Raw genomic sequence first — 25,339 nt, forward strand, 5'->3', positions numbered from 1 at the left:
AGAGTGTTTTGAAGCCTTTCAGATAGAATGCCTGTCCCATTTTTGTAGGAGGAGAATTTTAAATATCAGGCCCTCATTTTAAAAAGCCTGAAGTTTCTCAATATACTGGTAACTACTGTATAGCTGACAAGTGAAAATATCAACTGCATCTCAACTTATCTCCGGCTGTACTCAACACGCAATGAAACCCTCCATTAATTGGCTTTGTATGCACGCCCACACACAATGTGCAAGAAATCTGCATGCGACCGTGTGTTGGACTTGGCCACTGTGCACCGCCTAGTGTGGTGTAGCAAATATTGCTCCATAGGAGCACTCCAGAGTGTCAAAAAGTGTGAGGTTACAAGAAGGAAATGTCACACAAATACTGTATATAAGTTACATGTACACGTATGTCTTGCCTTTTTGACAGGAAAAAATTTGGGTCCAAAATAACACTGTCTGTAGGTGACAGAAAGATCCTTGACAATTCCTGTATTTGTCATTGTGTTTCAGGGGACAACTTGTTAGAATTAATTCCACAACGTACATACCATTTCAGTCTTAACCCAAACTGTGTATGTAAATCTTCCAAAATCTACCATCATGTATGCTTGAAACCAGTGAGCTAATAATCATGTAATATCAAATCAGTGCTCTGAAATATGTGATTGCCGAGCTTTTGGTAACCCCCTGGATGCAGCGTTCCAATGACGCTTTCCGCAGAATGCAGACAGGGTATGTCACTGAGGGTGTGAAAAGTGCTGCACAGATGTACAGTGTAAGGAACTGGAGCAGCGCATCATTTTTGCACTTGGAACGCTGCATCCAGGGGGAATGAACGTGGATTTTTCCGCGTTCATTCAGAACTGAATCTGCTTGCCCTGAAGAAGGTACTCGGTTACCGAAAGCTCGGCAATCACGTGTTTCAGAGCACTGATTTTATATTATATTCTTGTCGATGATCACAATGCTACACAGCCCTTTCATATTTCTCTGAGCTAATAATCATTGTGCTTTAAGTTTCAAGAGGCACAGACTTTTCCATACCCTAGCAGTGCCTGGACTGCACCCACCTCAGTCAGGCAAACTAGTTGAAATTCTGCTGGAAATATCGGTATCTGGAGGTTGAAGTGTACTTTTGACCCCTTTTTTTTTTCCTGAGCCCCATTCATCTGAATTTTTTTAGATCTGGGGAAATCAAACGGAAACCTTGAGGTTTTTTTTCTTTTGGTAGGATATGGAGCGGCGTACGCCCATTCATGCGGCAGCCTTCCGTGGTGAAGCCGAGATCGTGGACTTCCTCGCTCAGAGTGGAGCCCGCGTTAACACCAAGGACAGCAGGTGGTTGACCCCCTTACATAGAGCTGTGGCATCAAAAAGCTTGGTCAGTAATCAAACCACTCCACACCAGATGAGCTGTCAATGTGCACAGATTTCCTGTATTGTAACTCGACGTTAAAACACCAAGAAAATTGAGCCAACCACAATTTTTTACCCAGCTGCTTAACCCAATTGTTTTTTTTGACAGTGTAAAAGGTAGCTGAACTACGTTCTATTTTTTGTTTGGCCCAACAGAGCACAGTGAAAATGCTGCTGAAGCACAGCGCCGACGTCAACGCACGGGACAAGAACTGGCAGACGCCGTTGCATGTGGCAGCGGCCAACAATGCCATCGAGATTGCCGACACACTGATGATGCACCTTAGCACGGTCAATGTGACAGACCGGGCCGGACGGACAAGCCTGCACCATGCTGCATTCAATGGGCATGTTAATGTAAGAGAGGGCTGCTCTCGGGCTGAGAGACTCGCTGAATAACTGATTGATTGCAAGCATTCCAAAAATGACCCACACTCAACCCACCGTTCTCAAATGAAGTTTAAGTTCAGGAAAGGCCTTTTAGTTTGAGTGTTTAAAAGAAGAATTTAAGTCTTTTTACAAGTGACGTCAATTTTGATGCTCTGTCCATAAGCACCACGATCCAGTTTCACAGATCTGCTTAGGAACAGTGTCTTATCAATTTACCTGTCCACCTGTCCTGAAGACAGGCAAAAGTTACCTAGGACAATCAGTTTTCTCTTGCTCAGAAGTTACAACCTCCCATTTATTTTACAAAACACCGCTGATGAAGTCTCCATGCAAAGCATCAGTGCAATAGAAATATGGGCTTATATTGCACCAAGGGGTAATTGTTCCTAAAAGTTTGCTGAGAGTCTGTGGACAAGCAGTTTTCAACTTCTTTGAGAAAGGATTGGCAGACATTTAATCCCGTATGAAATCATACGAGGGGGGAGGAATATAGCTGAGCAGAATTTTGTGCTCAGCAAAAATCAGCAGAACACCAGTCTCAAGGTATATACATACTGTGACTTTTTCACTAGTAACCTGTTGTTGCTAAGCAAATATGTTTGTGCTTAGTAAACTTCTGAGCTTAGCAGCTCTGAAATTGGTCCTAGAGCTACGTGTATCTGCGTTTGAATAATGGTGAAATCAACAAGGCTACCGGTAGCTTATACTTAGTATGGAGAATTTAATGCAAATTTATGCTAGTGGCATCGCAGCAAGCATTCCGGCTGTAAATTTGTCCAAAATGAATCAGCGTCAAGCCTTGGCAAATTTAGTCTGAAATAGCCAGTGACTTCATAGTGGCACTGCATGTACACATACTCCTGCACCGTGGTTGTGGGGACATGCACTCGACATTCCACATATTTTGTGGGGAGTCCGAAAACGTTGTGGTGACTCAGAAATGTCCCCAACTCGGTCCAAATTTCCCTAACAAAAGAACTTGTCCCCTGAACATCCCCACGTACTTTCACACTGTGTACGAGCTGGCCTCACGGCACACCGATAGGTTAGTACTGTGATGTTTTTAATCAAAATATTAACTATAACTAACCCAGTGGAAATAGGAATGCTGAGTGAGGAATTATTTGTTAATTTAGTTGGAATTACCATTATATCGTTTCATGTTGTGCTTTCACTTGTAGATGGTGAAACTCTTAGCATCTAAAGGAGGTACCATCAATGCACAGGACAAGAAGGAAAGGCGCCCTCTTCATTATGCTGCCTACATGGGTATCAAAACACTTCACTCAATTGTAGAACTGAACGACTTGTAGAAATTGAATAGTTGTCAACACACCTGATAATACATCAAGCACAACCTGGACATGCTGACAGTGACTGTGTCCTTAGTAATCAGTGTTTTTGACAGTAACTGTGTCCTCAGTAATCAGTGTTTTTGACAGTGACTGTGTCCTCAGTAATCAGTGTTTTTGACAGTGACTGTGTCCTTAGTAATCAGTGTTTTTGACAGTAACTGTGTCCTCAGTAGTCTGTGTTTTAACAGTTGATGCTGCCCTCCCACATGAAAAGCAAAAGAAATCCAAAACGAACCCAGTCTTTTGGATTAGCTTAACAGGAAATATTTTAGTGAACTAAGCGAATCTAGAGTATCTGTCAGAGCTGCTGTATAGAACTCTGTTCATCTCGGCAAGCAACCTGATTAACAGAACTCTCGTTACTGCTCAGCAAATATATGTTGATAACATCTCCAGGTGATGTCCTTGGGTTCTATATTTGTTCAGGTTTATTACTTTATTTGTTATGGTTTAAGTAGCTCTTGAAGGTTTGCATGGTGGAATACGATAAGGCAGAGGGTTTGCGGATACACCATGTGGAAAACATCTCTTTGAGTAACCGGTTCTTTTCAGAACCACACATACTCATAGAGATATTTTCCACATGGTGTATCTGCAAACCCTCTGCCTTATTATTATGGTTTATTCACATATTTGTGGCCTGAGGGTCTTAATTGCATAAACGGGATAAAATGCAGAAAGACAAATTCACTTAAATAAATACAAGAGTGAGAACATTCATACTAACTCCCAAAACACTGAGCTTGAGTAAAAAGGGGTTGAGACACAGTTATTGTGATTCAAAATGTCAAGGTATGGGAGCAGACTAGTCTGGGTTGCATTTTTACCTTGCACATCATTTTGGATTGAAGGTTCGTACATGTACATGCTTGTTCACAGGGCACGTGGATGTTGTGAAGGCACTCCTGGAAAATGATGCCGACATTGGCTGCAAGGATCGCAACCATTTCACCCCAATCCATGCCGCCTGCGCCAGCGGGCAAGTCAGTGTTGTACGGGTTCTCCTTGACTTTGGGGCCAAGGTTGGTACTTGCTCAGCACTCAGTTCCTGTTGTACTTTTGGTGCCTATGTTGGAGAGTCTTTATATTCTACATAACCTGCTAATAGTTAAACTGATGGTGTCTTTAACCCCTTCACGCCGGGATTCTTTTGACCCTGACTGCTAGGCTGTGGTATGCTTAATATGCAAAGCTTTGTCCAGCAGCAGGCCCCATTGAACCAGCAGCTGCATGGTGAATAGACTGTATGTGTGGTATTCACTAATCCTCACACAAAGCCGCGGCTGTGGAGGGCGATACCATGCACGATATGGGGCTGATGGGTACCCTCCCCCCACATGTCCAATCTCTCTACACACTCTGGACTATTGTTACCTAACACATCCCCCCAGAAGTCTGTAAAGAATTCCTGAGATTCCGATCAAATAATGACCAACACAAAGGCGGGGGGGTGTTCTCTCCGTCCCATATTTTGCATCATATGTGGATGGCTCCGGGATGAAGGGGTTAAAGTTGAAAGGGTCCAGGTAATGAGTTTTACTTAACGGCACTTTTATTTGCACCTGTGTGTTCTTCAGCGTATGATAACTGTCTGACATCCTCCTGGGGTCAAGTGTTTTGAAAAGGCCACTTTTATACAAATACGTATGTCACTCAGAGCGGATACTATTAAGTTTACGTGTTCTATACTAATTGTGAACCCCAAATTTGTCTGTTGAAAACGTCCTGAGGAAGGACTGCTCCATGTCTTCTGTCATACACTTACACAAGAAAGTAACACACCAAAGTATCATCAAAGAAATGAAGTTTAGGACATTAAAATCTGAACAGTCCAGGATTTGTGCATAAATCCTTGCACATTTAGGTTTTCTCCCTTGGATGACATTACTGGTTGCCCCGTGTATGGAAATTTGCATTAGTGTAAAAACCAAAATTGGTGCGAAAACCTTTGGAAATGACAAAACCAAAGTTGGAGATGAGGTTAATTGAAACACAGGTGCAGTTTCAAGGGTTGTTGCAAAATAATTGTATTGCATAGACCCTTTAAACTTGCGGCAATTGCTGTGACGGATTATAATCACCATTGCCAGAAATTTCCTGTGAGATGATACGGTCTTAAATGAGAATAGGCACTCAAATTATGGATATGAAGGAAATGTGTGAAAGAAATCCATGTCATGAATGTTACAGCCATGGTAACTAACACCACTCACTGGATCGCTTTATGGATGACAGGTTTAGGGGAAGGAAATGGAGCCTTCCTGTCTCGATGGAATGTTCCAATAGTGCACATGTACTTGTAGTTCCTAGCATGCTCGGGTGGAATGGTCCATTCTCTAGCACAGAGATCAGGAGTGTGAGGCTTACAGGGTACCAAAAAGAATACATGTACATCACGCGCATAGTTAAATGTGTAAAAGGCATTAGCGCGAGAACCAGCACGTGAACCAACACACCCTCGTACTCTGTTCGTTTGCGCTACACTTCCTGGTTCAAATCGCATCACACTTTGGTACTCTGTCGTTTGTAGCTACATGTATACATGCTCCAGTAGGAAATGGCCTGAGATTCTGAGATTGTCTCGCTAAAAGTTTTTAGCCATGCAGGTGTCTGGGGGACACCATTTTTGGGTAATTTTGGACATCCCATGTTGTTAGGCAAATGAACCTGTAACAGCATGTAAGTCGCATTAGACTCTTTTCAGTCCAAGGTTGATTTGGACACCCTATTGTCTAGCGATGGCTAAGCACAGCCCCTGGCCAAGTACTTTTAACTGGTCTCTTGTAAGTAAACTTGGCAGTATAGGCTCAGGATCATGGTACTCTCGTCAAGTCCCCAGCATTACTCTAAGCTAACATAAAATAGTCGTTTGCACCACAAAAAAGCGGCAGCAGACTCATGGTAGAGGATGTGTTTGTGATTTTGTTAACTCCAGACTATGACACGATCTCCAATGAGCACCAAAAAGCAGAGTGTAAGTAACTGACCAATCATTACCATACATGGGAGCGCTCAGGTGTATTCATTCAGTTCATCACATTCAAGCAAATCTAATCCTTGAAGAAATCGCTCACACAATTTATCAGGCAGGAGATTGGCAAACAGTCACTCACTGCATTACCTAGACCTTCCCCAATCCTTCAGAATCCGCCAGGTTTTGGGAGGCCTTTGCAGGATGTAGTAAGATACAGGCTGGCCACTGCTGCTTCATACTGATGCAGAATTCAAGCTGTAACAAAAGATATGCCCTTGGGTTCCTGCACAGTGAGGGATTTTGGAGGATGGAGTAAAGGCCCTATCAGAAATGCACGGGGAATGTAACCAATACATGTGGGATTGTTTGTGTTTTTAACTGTTATAAGTACTGCATGCCCCATATCCCAGGAATGAGGGCATGCAGTACCTTTGCACTCCCTATATCCACCTTTTTAGGGTGTCATTAAATGACGAAATAACAGGTGGACCATGCTACTCATCATGCACATGACACTTTGGCACCTGTAGACTGATCCACTCTGAGACATTGAAGCAAGCGTACATCTTTTATGTGTGGGGCCATGTGTGTAAAGTTCTTGTTGGGGACGAAGGGGTCTTGTGGGGAAAATCCTGCTTGAAATTTGAGAGAGAAAACAGCAAGGTGCGTTTTGGCTATGCCAGCTCTGTAGGTGTCTAAAGGCTTTTCCATGCTGGGTCACCAAACCCTACATGTAGGTGTGCCATGGTGATTTCAACCTTACCGGTACTGTACCTGTGGGGCTGCACAATTCACATTCAGTTTATATACAAGTCCTGCTTCCAATCTCGGGCTTACTTCCACTGTGCTGGTGCTCTAGGTCAAATGGGGCAAAAACTAGAATTGAAAAATCTCTTGACTGAAAGCATGAAATTGTTAGAACAGTTGCCCCAGTCCATCCCTGCACTCAACCCCCCCCCACAATTTCATGTCGCAGATAGTGACTCTTCATACCACTGTCTAGGACTCCATCATGTGTCCTCTGCAATCTTCCGGATTGAAAAGAAAATCATGGGCATGTTTACTGAAATACAAACATGGGACATGGTGTTCAGATTTTTTATTTATGTACACTGCTGGGCTAATTAATTGTACCAGGGTAATTAATTACTCTGGGCTGTAGGTCCTACAAAAGCATGTAGATGCATACCAGGTATGAGCAGTGAAAACTGGTGGCATAAACCAAGAGTGATACTAACCTAATGATGTGGTGTGGGCTGTGGTTGTAAACGGTACATGTACCATAGTTTGGGGGTGAGGTACTTGACAACCATCAGTGTCAGGAAACTCAGGGAATTTAGAGAAAGAAAAATGTTAATGCAAAGTATACTTTGTTAGCTCTCCTGTGCTTTGCACATGTTGCGGAGGGAATCTCCGGCCAAATTTCAAGTTTGACGATGAAATTAACCGAAACCACGGGTCAAGCAATACACTTCATGACAATTCACAGTTCCGTCTGACGTTTGATAAAGGTTGTATCAGGTTTAATGGAATTGATGAAGTGGAACCTGGTTCCATGCTCTGTGGTCGGTTCCTCGTGTATCCAGTTGCAGAGTACAGATGTATGGCACCGTTAGTGTAGATACAGAATTGAGTATGCAGGAATAGAGGTTGTGGGAATACATAGGAAGGATAATACATGTGGAATTAGTCAAAGAAGAGTTCTTCACCTCTGCTTCTGGTGGTAAGCATTACGAAAACAGCTTGTTTCAGACGTTGAGAAAGTTCCATTTAACCCATTACACACTAACCGTCACATGTACATGTACAAACATTCCCACAAATTATTACCCGTTCATTAAATGTACATGTAAACATTGCCAAGTTTCAAACATCTCACGTCAGCTTTTTCACTCTGTTGGCTTCTACCTGTATCGGGGGTGAGATTTCTCAGCTTTTTAGCTGATTTCATTTTCTTTTTGTTTTGGATTTCAGCCTTTTTTTTCTTGTACACTGGCTGTGTACAAAAGTATAGGAGATTTTCTCAGTTCAGCTTCTTTATGCCTTTGTTCAGCTGTTTTCGGCTTATTTTATTATTGGTCAATCTCATCCCTGATGTATTAAAGTTTCTTTCATGGTATCCTGTGAAACACAAATGCTTTGATGACCATGATGACTGACGGGTAAAAGTGCCGGATGGAATGAAAGTTTTCACGTTCTAAAGATTTCATGGAAAACATGCTTGAATGAGAACAAAACTTGGGATACATGTGTCTAATATTGGTTGGACTGTTTGCATGTCAAGAACTAGTTTGTAAACACCATGCGGAGCTTCACCTTTTTTGTAAAGTTTTCTTGATCCCAAATCTAAGCAATTTTGTGCCCTCACTGTGATTTATCGAATGCATTATTATTTAAAGCATTAATCTTCAAAGTCAACTCTGACTTCGCAAAACTACGAAGCAGTTTGCCAGCTGCCTACTTGTAAATTTCAGCTTCGTAGAAGCAGGTCTCAGATCATAGAACCAAGTTCCTTTGTCGTGGTCACAAGTCTGGTTGCTGACTCTTACAGGCTGACGTGGTGAATGCCAATGGCAACACGCCCGTCCACATTGCTTGCCTGAATGGCAACGACCTGGTGCTGCGTGAGTTGATCCAACATGGTGTGGATATTAACGTGCTGAACCACAAAGGACAGGTAACAAGAACTTGTGAACTTACAAACTGTATCTGTGTGAAAACTGTTGCCAGAAATAGCCAAGAATCCTCCAAAACTAGTCACACTTAAAAGTGTAACCTGTGTTAAAACTTTATGTTATAGGAAATAGTTGAATTTTATTTGGAAAACAATTTTTTCTTTTTGTGGTGAAAATGTATGTTCGAAATTGTCAACTGAGCTAATCATATTCACCATTTAAGAACTTCTAATAGTTCCTTTTTTTATTCAGGAGTGAAGATTTTCAGAGGTATATTCTAATACGTAAGATCAGGATGCAAACTGTAAATACAAGTGCAGAAAATTTGTTCGGTGTCTTAGAATTGAGGTGCATTTATCATGACCAAAATGGCCCTGTAGTGTACTAGTTCCACAAAAGCTGCAGACATGAAAAGAGTCTAAATGCCTTCTCGCGGTATGTTTGTACAGTATACTTCCACTCCCACTTTGACCTCGTTCTAGTCTCCTCTCCATCTGGCGGCTGTGTCGCCCCACGGTGGCACGTGCCTGGAGATCCTGCTCAGCGAGGGCGCCAACGTCAACGTCCGCTGTAAAGAAGGCCGCATGCCCCTTCACATGATAGCACTGCAGGGGCGGTATACCCGGGCTGAGAGCTTGATTGAGCATGGTAAGTGGCGACGTTACTGCACTCAGTCTGCTCGAACTGACATTTCTGTCTTTGTGCACTTTGTCTTCATTTTTCCTTGGATATTTCTTAACTCTAGTTCCTCCAAACAAAAAGAAACTGATCAGTAAATTTCAAGCATTAACAATGACTTGGGCTGTTCCATCACGTGTGAATTTACCAAAACTGTATGTGGAATTTTAGAGAACATTAAAATTCCCGAAGAGTCTTGTATAGATAGGTGTTAATGTACTGGATCGCTCACACGACATGCATTATGCGTGGCCAGTTTTCGTCTGAATTCCTACAAATTTGTTGGTTGTCTGCATTGGAGGAGTACACCTTAGCATGGACATCTGAGTGTCGTTAAAACGTCTTCTGTTCACCATTCAGGGAGTGTACAAGTACTTGCTGAACATCATTAATAAAAAATTTGTGACCCGCTCCAGGAAAAGGTGATATAAATTGCCCAAAAAGAAAAAAATCAAGTTATATACATGACTGGAAAGCCCACATTATAAGCTTTCATTTGATATATAATAGAGCTCCATATCCTTTCCTGTTCCGGAGTTATGACACATTTGCATATTAATTAGTTCCAGGCAATTGAAGTTGCAAAACCTAGAAAACAGGCTTTGAAATGTCTGGCTCTGATGTGGGTTGTAGGCATTTAAATCTTACTTAGCAACCAACATGTTCTTGTGTTACAACCACCTTCAAAATTCGCACAAGGACTAAGGAATTAGCATTTTCAAGGATTTTGTCAGAAAAAGAGGAATTTTGAATCCAACATTGAGCGGGTCATTGCTCGTAAATGCACGGTGCGACTTATATCACCTTTTCCTGGAGCAGGGCACATTTGAGTGCTGTATCCTATCAGCAGGGAGGCACGTGTATGTACATGTATGTTGCAGTAGACTAGGGTATACACCGGAGTCAAAGTTCTTGTCTGTTCATTTTCCATGAAGGAAGTGTGTCTGTTAATGTACTTCTCTTTCTGTTCACCTGCTCTGTTTCTAGTCTCCTACCAACCTAAATCAACTAAGACTTCTAACCCTGGTAATGTTTCAGTGCTTTTAGTGTGGTGTGTCCATTAGCTATGGCTTTTGTTGAAGGCGGTATTTTTCACAGCTGTTGCTTGAGTGTTTTGTGGTTGCAAGAAAAAAGTCAACATGCTTCAAGATAAAGTTCAAAGGTATTTTTTCTCCAACCCACATGTAAAAGTGAACTTGTCGCTCTTATTGTAAATAGATAAAATCTGATGCACACCTGCAATGCATGTCCATGTACAAAGACCTAGTTAATCAAATGCCTTTTTGACTTTTTTTTTTTTTTTTGAGGATGTAAAGCTGTTTCTGCCTGTGAAATTTTGCATAGTTCTGTTTAAAATGTAGTACTGCAGAAAGGGAATGCCAAACATACATGTACATGAACTGGTAGCACTCATTTGAAAGATGGTCCCCGCGCAGTCTGTTCATTGTACATGTACAAGTAAGCCAAAGGGAATGATTCACTGGACAGTGCCAAACTGAGTGTTTGCCTCAAAAACAGTGTTGTAGTTGAGTCCATCGCAAGTCCTTGCAAGTCCATCACAACCCAGCCGCTCTTTAGGCAGGGCACCGGTACGTGGAGGGAACCGTCTGTATCCATTCATTGTTACATGTACATGCCAAAACCCTTACTGAAATTACCCGGGTTTGTTTATATTTTACCTCTGTTTTTTTTGCTCCACATTGGTTGATTATCATTTTGACAGTAAACTCTCATTGGGCCCACTCTGAATTGCCAGTTGCCTGTGTTACCTCCCAGACTGCGAGACCCAGAATCATGCACATACTATAGATCTAGTGAACAAATCACAGTGTGCATACTACACACACAGTCAGCCGTTGTTAGGGTCATTTCACTGGTCCTGTACTGGTACCTCTAGCCTCAGCAGAAACCAAGCAGCAGTTTTTCAGGTGTTTTGTCATTTGTGATTATCATACCAGTAGTTTGATGTAAACTCTGTGGGCAGTGTACACAAATGGTGAACTTGGTCGAAAGTTGACTGTGCCGATACAAAAAATGTTGTGTTGAGCTTTTTCTTTCTTTATTTTGGCTCTCCCAAATGCCCACTGCAGTTTTATAACGCACAAGTTACACGCAGCATTTTGTGGCATACATGTAAATGTACGTGAAATGTTGCGATTGTCAAGGTAATGAAGACATATACATGTTCATGCCGTTCTAGCTTGATGATGGTCTGCATGGCCTTCCTACCTCTACATGTAGTTGTATCCCCTGTGCTTTGTGCTGGTTTCCATTAAAGTCTATTGTGCTCATGGCTGACAGATACATGTAGATCTGTGCAATTTTACCAGTATGTGCATGTACTTTTTTCACGACTGCAAACAGTTGTGTGCTTGTTTGCCTCTTGTGACAATTTTGTCCCTCTGATGGCATGGAAGTCTGGTTGTACACGTACATCGTAGGTCGGGAAAACCATAAAAGGGGAAACTGACTGGGTCACTTTAATGTAGTTCATGAACTTGCCTGTTGCACAAAGAGGTACATGTAGGTGACTGAATTGAGATTGGAACTGTGAACCTCTGAAATTCAGCACCACTACAGTATCAACTGAACTGATGTGTACTGGTATCCAGCATGTATCCAGCATTCTGTCATGCTGGTCTCTGTCCAGTATCATCATTCCTGGCAACACTGACAAATGTGACCATTTCCACTGTGTGCACAACTTGTCATTACTTCAAGCTGCAGGGAATTGATTTCAAGCAGCCCCTGTACCGGCCTCCTTAACAGAACATCCAAGGGCATCAATGTGGGACAGTTTTAATGAATGGCCGGGGGTGAAGGTTTTACTGATTAAGCATAGTAAAATGGTGCCAAATAAAATGAGTTTACCAGCCATTTTGTGGGAGGTGGGTAGGAGACATCTTCATGAATAAGCCACTTGCGAGTTAAATTTGAATAAAATCTGGTACACTGTGTCATCCGATAGCATAGAAACGTAACAATTTGAATTCCCCAGACTAAAGACACTGTTGCTATACCTCGTGATTCGGGGCAAGCTTTTGCATAGCGATCACCATCTCTGGAATGGACTGGTTCCTTTGTGCCGTTCTTATCCATTGAGAACAGTGTATTGTTGCAAGGCGTCTCTTATGTAACTAAGCAAAAGCTTGCCCCGAATCACGAGGTATAGCAACAGTGGTTTTGGTATGGACAATTCAAGTTGTTATGTTCATGTGAATTTAAAGAACTGTACCAGATTTTATTCAAATTTAACTCGCAAATGGCTTATTCGTGTACATCTTGTGACTAGTGCTCAGCTGTCCAAAGACATTGACAAGTCTGATCACAGTCAACATTTTGTAAGCCTACATTTGCAGGCTCAAGTTGAACAATCTCTGAAAGTTGCATGTTAACTTCCAGTACCACGGTTCCATGTCTGTGGTTCCATGTAATCGCTGATCAGTGCACATAACTCTGTGTGCAGTGCATGTCCAGCAGGCGTGGTTTAAACTGAAGCGACGTCTCAGTTACGAACCGGATGTACCTGTGTATCAGGGTTGGTACCGCAGAACACAGGTTTGGCAGTCCAGAGATTAGATGCTCGAGACACGCTGTAGACGTTACTTAACCAGGCCGGTACCGGTACATGTGTGGCTCTTATGCACATGTGTGGACAATTGTCTATGCAATCTGTCACTGTGTTCACATCATCATCTTTGTCTTTTTTATTTTCTTCCTGTTTTGCACCCGTTACTGTAGTAACAGAAGTTTTAGTAGAGCATGGTGAGTCCATTTCAATTCTCTCTCTCTCTCTCTGAGCTCTCTTTAAGCAGCCTTGTCTTAACCCCTACAGTCACACCCTAACCCTCCAGTTCTGCTACATGTGCCTCAATATATGCTGACTAAACTTGTATCATATTCGACACTGCGAGGATTAACGCAGACTTTTCATTTTATGGGTGAGATGATGTCCTGTATTTTCTTTTCAGAAAAGCCTCTAGAAGAAGATGAAAATCAAAAGGAAATCAAAACAAAATTTACATTTGTATGTGTGGGTGCATGTGTGTGTGTGCAAACAGTCCTTTTTATAAAACATGGAGCAAATCAACCATTCAGCACATTTGGTAATGAATGATAAACAATCCAATTTTTCTGAGGAATGCTTTTCACTGCAAATGTTTCAGAAAGTACAGTTGTAGTTGATTTCCCCAAGTTTAAGATACTCCACCAAAAGAACCCTTAAAAGCATACATGTAGTTGCTGGGGGGGGAGAGAAATCTTGCAGCTCAAATGGGACATCACTCTAAAATACTGTCACTAGTCCTTTCCAAATCATTTCCAATAATCAGTGTTTTGTCACATTTGTTTGTTAATTGTGACCGGCTCAGGCAAAACCTGACACTTCTTACCATTTTCCATTACACAGTATTTGTATTGTTTTGCAACCTTACAGAATTCTATCTCAGCTGTAATTTCAAGTTCCATATGTCTTTGTCAGGTGTCATCCACACTTCTCCCAACACACATCAAATGAAAGTTTGTTGCTTATACATACATTGCTGTGATCCCAAACTCCGAATTGGAGTTTTCACCCCCCTAGTGTTGGGTTTTGCTAGAGCCAGCCACAATTTGTTACTTTGGTTCCTATTCCTATGTGTTAACTGCTTCCTCAATTTTTCGCATTTACAGTTCATGTAATGTCCATAAGCAGGTGTTTTCCCATCACAGTAATCCATCCCTTTTGATACCCTTGGGCATCAAATACACTGTAGGCCTGTCTACTGATGACGTTACACTTTGTTTACACATGCACTTTCCTATTTGGCCATTGAGTGCCCACAATCCACTGAATACCATAGGAAAGCACATGCGTATCAAGACAAAGTGGGGTGTCGTCAGTACAGAGGTTATGCTGTACGTAGATTATATTTACTTGAACCAACTTTTGTGGGGGTTCAACCTCTATTAAGACATTGATCAGATAGATTCAGCTGTTCCTCAGTCAAAACAAGAATACTGCAAATCATGGGTCCCTCAAGCAACAGCTGAACTTTTCTGAAAAGGGGAGCATGCCTGTGAGCAGCAGGCACACAGCCAGGAGTTTGACATACCCTCAGATTTTCTGATAAGAAAATGTTTGATCAGCAAATGTGACACTACCCTCCCGTACTCTGGTTGCGGGTAACTCTCATGAAGTTTGAAATTTCAGGTGCCCTTTTTCCCTTTGTAGACATTTTGTTACAACTGTGTTTTCAGGAAAAAGAAGGAAGTTTTTGATCCAGAAGGGCAAAACTGGTCAATCTGCTCTTGCAATCCGGTCTGCAGAACCAAACCCTGTCATATCTGTCAGCACCAAGCATTCAACCAGGAGACAAAACAAAACAGAGATGAAACCTCTTTGGCACTTTGCTGAAGAAATCTGACATCTGACCCCAAGTTGTGGCAACCCCCAAATCCTTGTGTAACCCTAACACTCTGGGTTGATTTTCAGTGATGTAGAATTGTGTGCGGTTGACCAGTGTTGGATTCATGGTATCTGTGGGTCAACTACAGGTGGGCCATATTTTGCCTTTCACATCTTTATTCTACATGTACCCTCACAAGACGAAACATCCAATCTCTTCAACAATCCCAGCTTACCCTCTCAATACAATTTGACCCTGTTTGTGATGAGTACGTAATCAAATGTTTGAAACATCTGGAACAGACAGCTGTGATTCTTGACTTTAGACGTGGCTCACAAGCAAACTGGAGAGAGGAGTTACAGGGGGAGATTAAGTATCAGGTTTTTTGTGTGTTTTTTTAAATTTTATGTTGGTTCATGATGCCAGACGTACCGGTGTGAGCTGCCTCCTTAGGATTGCCGTACAATGAACTTTGCAAGCAATAATCATGTGTATGTCCAGTTTCCACTAGTTCCATGCACTGCTACCATAATTTCATGGTAGTTCTAACTTGCACATTTTATCAACCCCAGTTGTGTACAGCTGCACAAAACTCGGCCAGACTATCAGATCTGTTACTCATCTGGCCTGTAGAGCCAGAAACCAGCAAGCCTGTTGCTCGAAACCACCCAGCGTGGGTGGTAATAAGCACAGTAGATGTGGGACAAAAAGAACAGCAAATGCACACGCCATCAGTGTCTGTTGCAGCCATCTTGGTCTTGATCCCTCAATCCGTGATGCCAAGCACCACAAAGCATAAGATCTCTCAGAATAGTCGCCACTCAGGTTATTTGCCAGTACTTGTCTTACTCTCAGGAAGGCCATAGATTATAAGAAACAGTTTATCTCAAATTCATAGTTTTTATTGTTTTCTTTGCATTTTGTTCTGTTCGTGATTTTTATTTTGTTTTGTTTTGTTTTACAATTCAGTTCTGTCATATTTTTATTATGTTAATTCGCCAACATTGTTCATAACACATTGTGGTTTTACTGGAAATAACTGGAATAACATGCGAATAATAATTTCAATTTCAAACCTTGTTTTTCAATATGATATTTTATCATATGGATAAATTGAATTGCATCAATTTGAATTTGTTGCTGTACGGTCATCATTAGCAGTTACAGTTTTGAGTGACTTTGAGTATTTCAAATGCAGCTATTTGTCTTGGATTAATTGTTACGTGTAGTTGGATTGTTAGTTTCACCAAGGTATCCCTGGCCAGATGATGTAATTTTTGTACATGCACATGTAGTTTTAAAAAAAAGTACCACTTTATGCCACTTTATGGTGCAACCAACTTGGAAGATGTTTAGGTTGGTGGTGTGACTAAAGAGATACGTGGGAGGGACCAAAAATGCAGAAAAGGTAGACTTGAAAACTGGCAGAATTCCAAGCTATTCACCTGTAATCATTAAGACTACATTTATCTGCCTTCCTCTACCCTCATGGGCCCAATTTCCTAGAGCTGTCAAACACAGAAAATTTGGCAAGCACAGCAAATATTTGCTTTCCCAGATATTTGCTTTTCCATTATTTTTCAAAATGTTATGCATTGTTACATACTTTGCAACTGGTTCTTTGCAAGTGATGTACAGCATATCTGTTTGCCAAGCATTGTTTTCTGTGAAATTGGGTCCTTGCATAACACCTGAACCCCTTCACTTTCGCCCCACAGCAAACCCTTTTGAAGTAGTCCGCTGTCAGCTTTTGGAACCCTGCGGCTGTGGCTGCTCACTGTAGTGTGTTACATGTAGTCAAGAAAAAAGCAAAGCCGTAGCCAAAGCATGCTAGATTGGGATGTGGGCTGTGCTCAATTCCGGACAAGCATCAGCCCTTCTTCTGTGTCAGACTTCATTTCTCATGCTGTTTGGCCCTTCTAAAATCCTCCAGTGAAATTTGTCTTTGCCCCATAACTTGGCTGCTCAACCCCTTCATCGGACAAGTTTTAAGGGTTTCCTCAATCTTCGTATCCTACAAACAGCTACTGTAATGTACTGGTAGCTATCCCATGAGGCCTAGTACTTGGAGCTTACACAACTCACAACAACAAATTCTGTGTCCTGTATGTACACACAGGTGCCTCAGTGGACTGTGCTGATAACAATAGGAACACACCACTCCACCTGGCCGCTCAGAACGGCCATCAGGAACTCCTAGTGACCCTGCTGGTGCATGGAGCTAATCCTACCAGGTGAGCCAATACATTCACATCAACCGAGGGGGGGGCTAATGTACATGTAACAATGCCACATGTATGTTTTGCAGAGAGTTGTTCCTCTCTGAGGTTATTCCTCAGATTGGTCATCCAAAATTACCCAGTACCAGTACATGCAATGCATACTTGGAAATGTTCATTGGTAGTGGGCACCACAGTAGTATAATGTACACACGTAATTGTGGACTGGCAGTGAGGTCGCTAGTGCCAGTAGCATAATGTACACATGTAATTGTGGACTGGCAGTGAGGTCGCTAGTGCCAGTAGCATAATGTACACATGTAATTGTGGACTGGCAGTGAGGTCGCTAGTGCCAGTAGCATAATGTACACATGTAATTGTGGACTGGCAGTGAGGTCGCTAGTGCCAGTAGCATAATGTACACATGTAATTGTGGACTGGCAGTGAGGTCGCTAGTGCCAGTAGCATAATGTACACATGTAATTGTGGACTGGCAGTGAGGTCGCTAGTGCCAGTAGCATAATGTACACATGTAATTGTGGACAGGCAGTGAGGTCGCTAGTGCCAGTAGCATAATGTACACATGTAATTGTGGACAGGCAGTGAGGTCGCTAGTGCCAGTAGCATAATGTACACATGTAATTGTGGACAGGCAGTGAGGTCGCTAGTGCCAGTAGCATAATGTACACATGTAATTGTGGACAGGCAGTGAGGTCGCTAGTGCCAGTAGCATAATGTACACATGTAATTGTGGACAGGCAGTGAGGTCGCTAGTGCCAGTAGCATAATGTACACATGTAATTGTGGACAGGCAGTGAGGTCGCTAGTGCCAGTAGCATAATGTACACATGTAATTGTGGACAGGCAGTGAGGTCGCTAGTGCCAGTAGCATAATGTACACACGTAATTGTGGACTGGCAGTGAGGTCGCTAGTGCCAGTAGCATAATGTACACATGTAATTGTGGACTGGCAGTGAGGTCGCTAGTGCCAGTAGCATAATGTACACATGTAATTGTGGACTGGCAGTGAGGTCGCTAGTGCCAGTAGCATAATGTACACATGTAATTGTGGACTGGCAGTGAGGTCGCTAGTGCCAGTAGCATAATGTACACATGTAATTGTGGACTGGCAGTGAGGTCGCTAGTGCCAGTAGCATAATGTACACATGTAATTGTGGACAGGCAGTGAGGTCGCTAGTGCCAGTAGCATAATGTACACATGTAATTGTGGACAGGCAGTGAGGTCGCTAGTGCCAGTAGCATAATGTACACATGTAATTGTGGACAGGCAGTGAGGTCGCTAGTGCCAGTAGCATAATGTACACATGTAATTGTGGACAGGCAGTGAGGTCGCTAGTGCCAGTAGCATAATGTACACATGTAATTGTGGACAGGCAGTGAGGTCGCTAGTGCCAGTAGCATAATGTACACATGTAATTGTGGACAGGCAGTGAGGTCGCTAGTGCCAGTAGCATAATGTACACATGTAATTGTGGACAGGCAGTGAGGTCGCTAGTACCAGTAGCATAATGTACACACGTAATTGTGGACTGGCAGTGAGGTCGCTAGTGCCAGTAGCATAATGTACACATGTAATTGTGGACTGGCAGTGAGGTCGCTAGTGCCAGTAGCATAATGTACACATATAATTGTGGACTGGCAGTGAGGTCGCTAGTACCAGTAGCATAATGTACACACGTAATTGTGGACTGGCAGTGAGGTCGCTAGTGCCAGTACACATCGAATAATGTACCACTACCTTTGTCCTAAATGTAAAATAAACTTCTCATGGTTTTAGAACTTTTTAACCACTTCATGCCGGGGCATTTTTCAATTTTGATGATGCTGGGCTGGCATGACTATCATTTTTTCCATTTTCAAAATCCTTCAAAAATTCATCTTTTCATTTAATGGTCGTTTTTAGCTGGACGAAGTAATCTTTAGGCACTACTCTAAGTTGACAGGTGACCTTCATTGACGCCCGAGTATTTCAGCCGGGCCAGCAGCCTTGTAAACAGAGCCCAGATTGTGCGGTGTTATATAACTGTCTTTTGTTCACGAACGTGGCTCAGTGCACTGCTGGCCTCTTTTCAATAAGGGCCAGATTAGCGTGCAGCAGTGCTGTGTGGCTCATCGCTGCGGTGGTGGAGCGCTTTTGTCCCGGGTGGTAATCCGCTCACTCTCAATGCCCCAATCCCTGGCATAGGATTTCAAAACGAGGCTGGATTATCACCACTTTTGAGAGTGAAAAATGTTGGTAATGCCCAGCAGCCTGGTCTTTTGTTCGGAGTACGGTCTTTTGTTACAGGGCCCTGTTTCTTTTGTCCGATTTCTCCAATTCCAGAGTCCCCGGCAGGAAGTGGTTAATTCAAGTTTTAAATTGTGTACAATTCAACAACGGAGCACTTTTTGTCCCCCTAGATTTTACATGTACAGTCATTTGTGAGTACTGTAACCAGTCAAAAATTTAACCCCGGAAATGTCATGCACATCTAGTTCACACCAATGCACTATTCATGCAGTAGCCTACATTGAGTGAACCCTACAAGACCTACTCGTACATGCAGCATCAGGACTAGGTTTAAAGAACCAGCAATGAAAATGAAGACAGATATATATACATTGTAGTTGCGCAGAAGTTGGAGACTTAAAAATACTGTTCAACTAAATGAACTTAGCCCTTTGCAACAAGGAAATCATGACACCGTCAATGATTTGTATTCATTACCCTACCCCACCATCATCCCCCCCCCAAAAAATTCCAAATCGTGATGTGTTCACGGCAAGCTTTTGGAATCTGGTATTAGATGTTAGTGTGCCTCCAATATTCCCAAGTATTCTTGTCGTTTTTTTCCATTCATGTTTTGGTAGGTGCGGCATCCACGGTATGCTCCCCCTCCATTTAGCAGCTCTGAGGGGCTACACCATCTGCTGTAAGAAACTCCTGGAAGCAGGTACATGTAACTCCTGCCACGGGAATTCACATCATGGAACTGGTTTCACATGTGCATGTATGAATCATATCATACGCAATGTCATACACAGTACATGTAGGTGTCAAAATGAGCCAAAGTTGCACTCTGTTATTTCTCATTATGATGATTCAAAGTCAAAGATTGAAGTGGGAGATCAGTTTTGGGGGGTTGTAATATTTGGAAAGAGTAACCCTTCCATTTAATTCCAAATTTATAGCAGGATCAGATGTTTAAAATGTCGGTTTTTTTTACCAATTTTGACAATAACATTATTTGTGCCTGGTCAGAAATATTGAAACAGTGTCTGAAACAAAGACGCAAAGCTACTGGAATAATGTCACATTGCCACCTCCATGTGCTTTTACCCTAAGTGTGATAAACCGTTAGAAAGCTCTTTTTCTGCTGAATTTGAAAATACCAACGTCTCAATTTTTTAAAATTCTGACTTTCAGCCCATTTTGTGGTGACAGGTCTCATATCTTTAAGGAAAGTTCTCAGCTGATAAGTACTCGTGGAGTTTGGTTTAGTGTGAGTCAATATCACTTCGAAGTACATACAGATGATAAATAAAGTCCATGGCGGGATAGTCACCAGGTCTATAATTTCACCACCTGTAGTTATAATCGTCAAGTCTGATTGGTTTTTACAGTAAGTGGCAAAATAAGGGACCTGGTGACTATACTGTCATGGACTTTACATTTCTACAGATAAGTTCCTTTTGAACCTGTCATGCATGAGTGAATAAATTTAAAGAACAGCAAACACATACCATTGTGCAGTCAAAAGCAAGAACTGGCTGTGATGTCACGAGAATGCACAAATTGGTGACTCATTAGGCACTGATTGCATCTGTGTGAGTTCAAAATCTATTTCTTTTACATCTGATGCTCATATAGACACATTCCACTTAGTATCAATTGCATAATTTTTTAGAGAAAATTTTTTAGGATTTTTGATGCATCCGAGTCAACGCTCCCAGGGCTTGCTGCAGACTGTTTTGTATGAGCATTTCAGACCAGATGGACCGTAGTCTTGATAGAGTTGTTTATTTTACCTGTTTGACCCGCAGCAGAATGTGATATTAATGCACTGGATGACAACCATCGCACCTGTGTCCATTGCGCAGCATGCTCAGGGTAAGAAATAGTCCATGTTGTCATTGTTAGTAACAGCATTAAAGCTTTCTTGTGGGTTTTGTTTCATGGGACATCCTCTGATTAAACTCCTGCAAAGCTTATTAAGTCATTTCTGTTGATCAGTTCCTTTGTATCAGTTTTCAAGTTTTGGGGAGCTGGTGTAAATAACTGCTTTTCTTGCACAAATGTGGCGGTGGAATTTACCAGCCCATCAGAGAGCAAACTTTGGCTTTAAATAAGGGGATGGCAGAGCATGTTTCTCCTAGATGTCAGTCGAAGTATTTTGGAAAAATCTTGCCTTTTTAACATGTGCTCTGTGATCACACTTCAGTAACTGATTATTACTTTCTGTTGTTTCAAGTACATTTCATTTTTTTTTTTATAGAAATGTAGATTGTCTGGATTTACTAATCCGAAGTGGTGCCGACTTCACCCTGCCAGACAAGGATGGTCGGACGCCCTTACACTACGCATCCGGCAATGCCAACCATCAGTGCACACTGTCTCTTGTAGCCATGAAGGCCAACGTCAATGGGTTGGATGCCAGGGATTGTTCACCGTTGCATTACGCGGCTGCAGCTGACGTGGAGGCAGAGTGAGTTGTGTGGTTTTGCAGTCAGTTTGAGACTGCTTGGGAAGGGAACCCCTGCAATATCTGTGATCAGCTTCGCACCACACCTGAGCAGAAAAATTCTACTTAAAGAGCACCTTTAAGGAAAACATGGTTTCTCCGATTTCAAATCTGTTCAAATAAATATGGAAGAATTCAAATCCAACGCAGTGTCATTTGTCTTCAGAGCTCAACTATAACAAGCTAAAAAGGGCTTTTTTTTCTGTTCATGCCAAGATGCGAATTCTGAATGTAGATTACGTCATTCAGAGAAAATGAGGGGAACCCTCGCCCTTTGTTCGTAGTATTTGATAAACCCTTGTTCATGCCCAACAATGGCTACCGGTACATGCATTGTTTGGCATGCACAAGGGTTTATCCACTACGAACACAGGGTGAGGGTTCCCCTCATTTTCTCTGTTTTCTCCGAATGAAGCAATCTACATTCAGAATTCGCATGTTGTCATAAACAGAAAAAAAGCCCTTTTTAGCTTGTTATAGTTGAGCTCTGAAGACAAATGATTTTCATGATTGGGACAAAGCTAGTAATTGGGTTAAAATTTTGTCCCACTCCTTGGTCCCAAACATTCTTGCAAAGGGCGCTGTGCCCTCAACATACATGTACTATTAGTGTCGACCATGGCAAGCACATGCAGTGTTTCATCTCAAAGGAGGTTGTTCATTGGCAGAATAAAGTTCCTTTTCTTGTCCCGTCTGGTACCCAATATCACAAATGTTACTTACTTTTTCACACAAAGTGTCTGATGATCCTGCGTCAGGTAAAAGATTCGGGATAAGTGTGAGTCCTCTCTGGTTGGATTTTTCCCGACATTTTCTATCTGTTTCTTTTGTCTCTTCAGTTGCGTAGAGCATTTGCTTCATAACAACGCCAATCCACGACTGCGAGACATCAATGGCTACAACACACTGCACTATGCAGCTGCCAGCGGACATAGCCTAGCCGCTGAGAAGGTAACCGTAACAGTCATTGTTGGACACTCCATGGCCGACACGTGCTGGTTTCCGTAGTCGTGGAGACAAACACAGGACAGAGAAATGTCCCCACAACTTGGTCCTAATTTGCCTGACAAAGGGATTGTCCCCTTAAGCAAGCGAAGGCCTACCCACACTCTGTGCACAGTCGCAGTATGTAAAGTGGCCATTTTCTGTGGTAGTCATGTATCCCTTACTTATTATAAACAGAGGCTGTTTTAACACTTTAACCCCTAACAGTCTTCAATCCTTCACCTGTTGGAGGACTGAGGACTGTCAGGGTTAAGCCATTATAACTTGTATGTATGTGACTTCCATACAAAGAAATGCCAAGTTTTTGTGGATTTATATTTTTTAAAAATTATGGGTGTCCTTTTCTGAGAGGTGTGTGCTAAAGTGAGACTTATCTAACCGTAGACTACACAGCTGTGTAAAATCAAACATGTTAGAATTTTTCCACGTCCAATTTTAATGGATCCAATGTCACTGGAAAGGTTCGCGGACAATGTTCCACAGGGTGCATTGCTTTCCATACAAATCAGATTCATGAAGGAAGCAACATGATTCAAAATGGCAACCGTGAAAGAAGGGACCAGCTACCCTGCGACTTGCCACCATGTGGCTGGTTAGCATGGAAGTTGTAAAACGGAACCGGCCTGTGTGTTGGTAATTTACCGATGCTTTGGTGGTCCGGTGAATCGGTCAACTTAACACCTCAAGCACGTGCCTTTGTACTTGGATGCCCAGGGTACAAGATAGTAAAGATAGTCAAATCACTCTCGGCCGCTGGGGTGTTTCCGTTTCAGTTGCAGGCAGTAGCAGCGAGTGATCTTCTCAACACTGGTGGCTCTGCTCCACTCACCACGCCTCTTCATTTAGCGGTACGTTGCTACTTCCTGATGTATCATTAAATTGCTGTGCGTCGGAAAAGAGAACATGCCAATGTTGTAGTCAAGACCATCACAGGAGCAAAAGAGTGATGAGACCAAACACAAATAACAGGATTGAACAGTGAGAAAGGAATGCTTTTGTCGCAGGTTTTGTATTGTTAATTGTTTTCCAAAAAAGACCGACTGTAACACATGTGGTAGTTAAAACCCACTGTAGCTCTGGAAAGACTTGGAAGTTCTGCAAGTCAACAGGCTTTACCAATTTTTCTGTCTTATTTGTACCTCTTGTCCACCATAACAATTCTTTGATTCTTTCATAACAATTCTTCAGTTCTTTAAGCTTGAGAAGAAACAATCAGTTTATTAAAAGTGAGCATACTGTCTTGAGGAAAAACGGAAGGAAAACGTTATGTTCCAGGCTGAAATCAAAGGAACATGGTGCATTTTTGCAGGCGTACAATGGTCACGTGGAAGTCCTTCACGTTCTGATTGGATCCATCGTCAACCTGGACATTCAGGACGCCAACGGCCGGACGGCGCTGGACCTAGCTGCATTCAAGGGCCACATAGATTGTGTGGAGGCTCTAGTCATGCAGGGAGCCACGATCCTGATCCACGACTCGGTGTCCAAACGAACGCCATTTCATGCCGCAGGTAAGGCAGCCAGCTGCAGAAACTAGTACAACACTGTATGGAAACAAACTCTCTTTGACACTTGGAGAGCAAAGATGTAACATCCCTGGCTGGAAGTGGTTATTGATGTAGACTAATTATGCAACCCAAATCTGAAGCTAGTTCACCGATGCACCTGCTCATAGATAGGTGGTATGCACACATTACATGCCTCATCCGTCAATTTGTGTTGTGACCTGCCTACGTACATGTACACTTCAAGTTTAAGAGTGTGGATCTGAGTGTGATGCTACTTTAGTAGTGGTGTCTTTTGGAGTGCTTTGTAGATTACTCACCCAAAGAGTGATCAGGAAATGGATTGTTTCAGTTGAGTGAGCGCTAGTCCTTTTAGTCTTTGTGTCACAAGTTGGCAATGGAGAATCATAGAATCAGATGAATCCAGTAGAATAGGCACGTATTTGCAGTGCACTTCTGTTGGAGTCCAACCCCAGAAAAGGCACGAAAGTGGATCAAAATCACCAGTTCACTTGGAAATACTTCATACTTGACCCCTTTCTACAGAGTTTGGTTTGTCCTGTTGCTGCTGGTAAGCACTTTGCCCCGTGGAAAAAGCCCTGCCTCCACCCCCCCCCCAGAAAAAACCTGGCAATGCCCATGGTTGGAACCCAGTGGTTCTTGAATGTTACACATGTCTTAATATCAGTTATCAGGGTATTGACTCTATGCTTGCCGTTCTACAGCCTACAACGGACATTCCGAGTGCCTCAGAATCCTCCTGGAAAACGCCGACCAAGAGGGGGCGGTAGACTGCCTGGACAACCAGTCGCGGACGCCGCTGATGGTCGCTGTTAGCAATGGCCACACAGACGCTACGCTGTTGCTGCTACAGCATGGGGCTAGTCTGAGCGCTAGGGACATCCACCACAGGACTGCCCTGCATCGTGGGGTGAGTCCAGTTACTATCTATGCGTTTTCAGGTTTGTGAAAAGATTGCAGCTCTGACAAAAGAAAAGTATGCTTTGA

At 42.6% G+C, this 25,339-nt stretch overlaps 1 protein-coding gene across 14 annotated transcripts in view; it reads left to right on the top strand.

Moving 5' to 3' along the window:
- The window catches only part of ankrd28 (ankyrin repeat domain 28), a 57,061-nt gene that overhangs the window by 13,137 nt on the left and 18,585 nt on the right, over positions 1 to 25,339 (top strand). For 3 of the 14 annotated variants that reach the window (XM_087147947.1, XM_087147938.1, XM_087147944.1), the window contains exons 3-19: positions 1,217 to 1,366; positions 1,558 to 1,758; positions 2,973 to 3,060; positions 4,026 to 4,168; positions 6,082 to 6,120; positions 8,672 to 8,797; positions 9,278 to 9,443; positions 10,461 to 10,499; positions 13,215 to 13,238; positions 16,980 to 17,094; positions 19,951 to 20,033; positions 21,124 to 21,190; positions 21,576 to 21,785; positions 22,661 to 22,772; positions 23,600 to 23,674; positions 24,136 to 24,337; positions 25,057 to 25,262. In XM_087147947.1, coding sequence (XP_087004073.1) covers positions 1,217 to 1,366; positions 1,558 to 1,758; positions 2,973 to 3,060; positions 4,026 to 4,168; positions 6,082 to 6,120; positions 8,672 to 8,797; positions 9,278 to 9,443; positions 10,461 to 10,499; positions 13,215 to 13,238; positions 16,980 to 17,094; positions 19,951 to 20,033; positions 21,124 to 21,190; positions 21,576 to 21,785; positions 22,661 to 22,772; positions 23,600 to 23,674; positions 24,136 to 24,337; positions 25,057 to 25,262 — 2,046 coding nt within the window. The remainder of the gene's footprint in view (positions 1 to 1,216; positions 1,367 to 1,557; positions 1,759 to 2,972; positions 3,061 to 4,025; positions 4,169 to 6,081; positions 6,121 to 8,671; positions 8,798 to 9,277; positions 9,444 to 10,460; positions 10,500 to 13,214; positions 13,239 to 16,979; positions 17,095 to 19,950; positions 20,034 to 21,123; positions 21,191 to 21,575; positions 21,786 to 22,660; positions 22,773 to 23,599; positions 23,675 to 24,135; positions 24,338 to 25,056; positions 25,263 to 25,339) is intronic. The other 11 variants (XM_087147939.1, XM_087147945.1, XM_087147951.1 and 8 more) reach the window with 9 other exon arrangements.

Source organism: Acanthaster planci, linkage group LG17, assembly GCF_054643075.1.
Source record: "Acanthaster planci isolate LZ-2023a linkage group LG17, COTS_SCS, whole genome shotgun sequence".
NCBI lineage: Eukaryota > Metazoa > Echinodermata > Asteroidea > Valvatida > Acanthasteridae > Acanthaster > Acanthaster planci.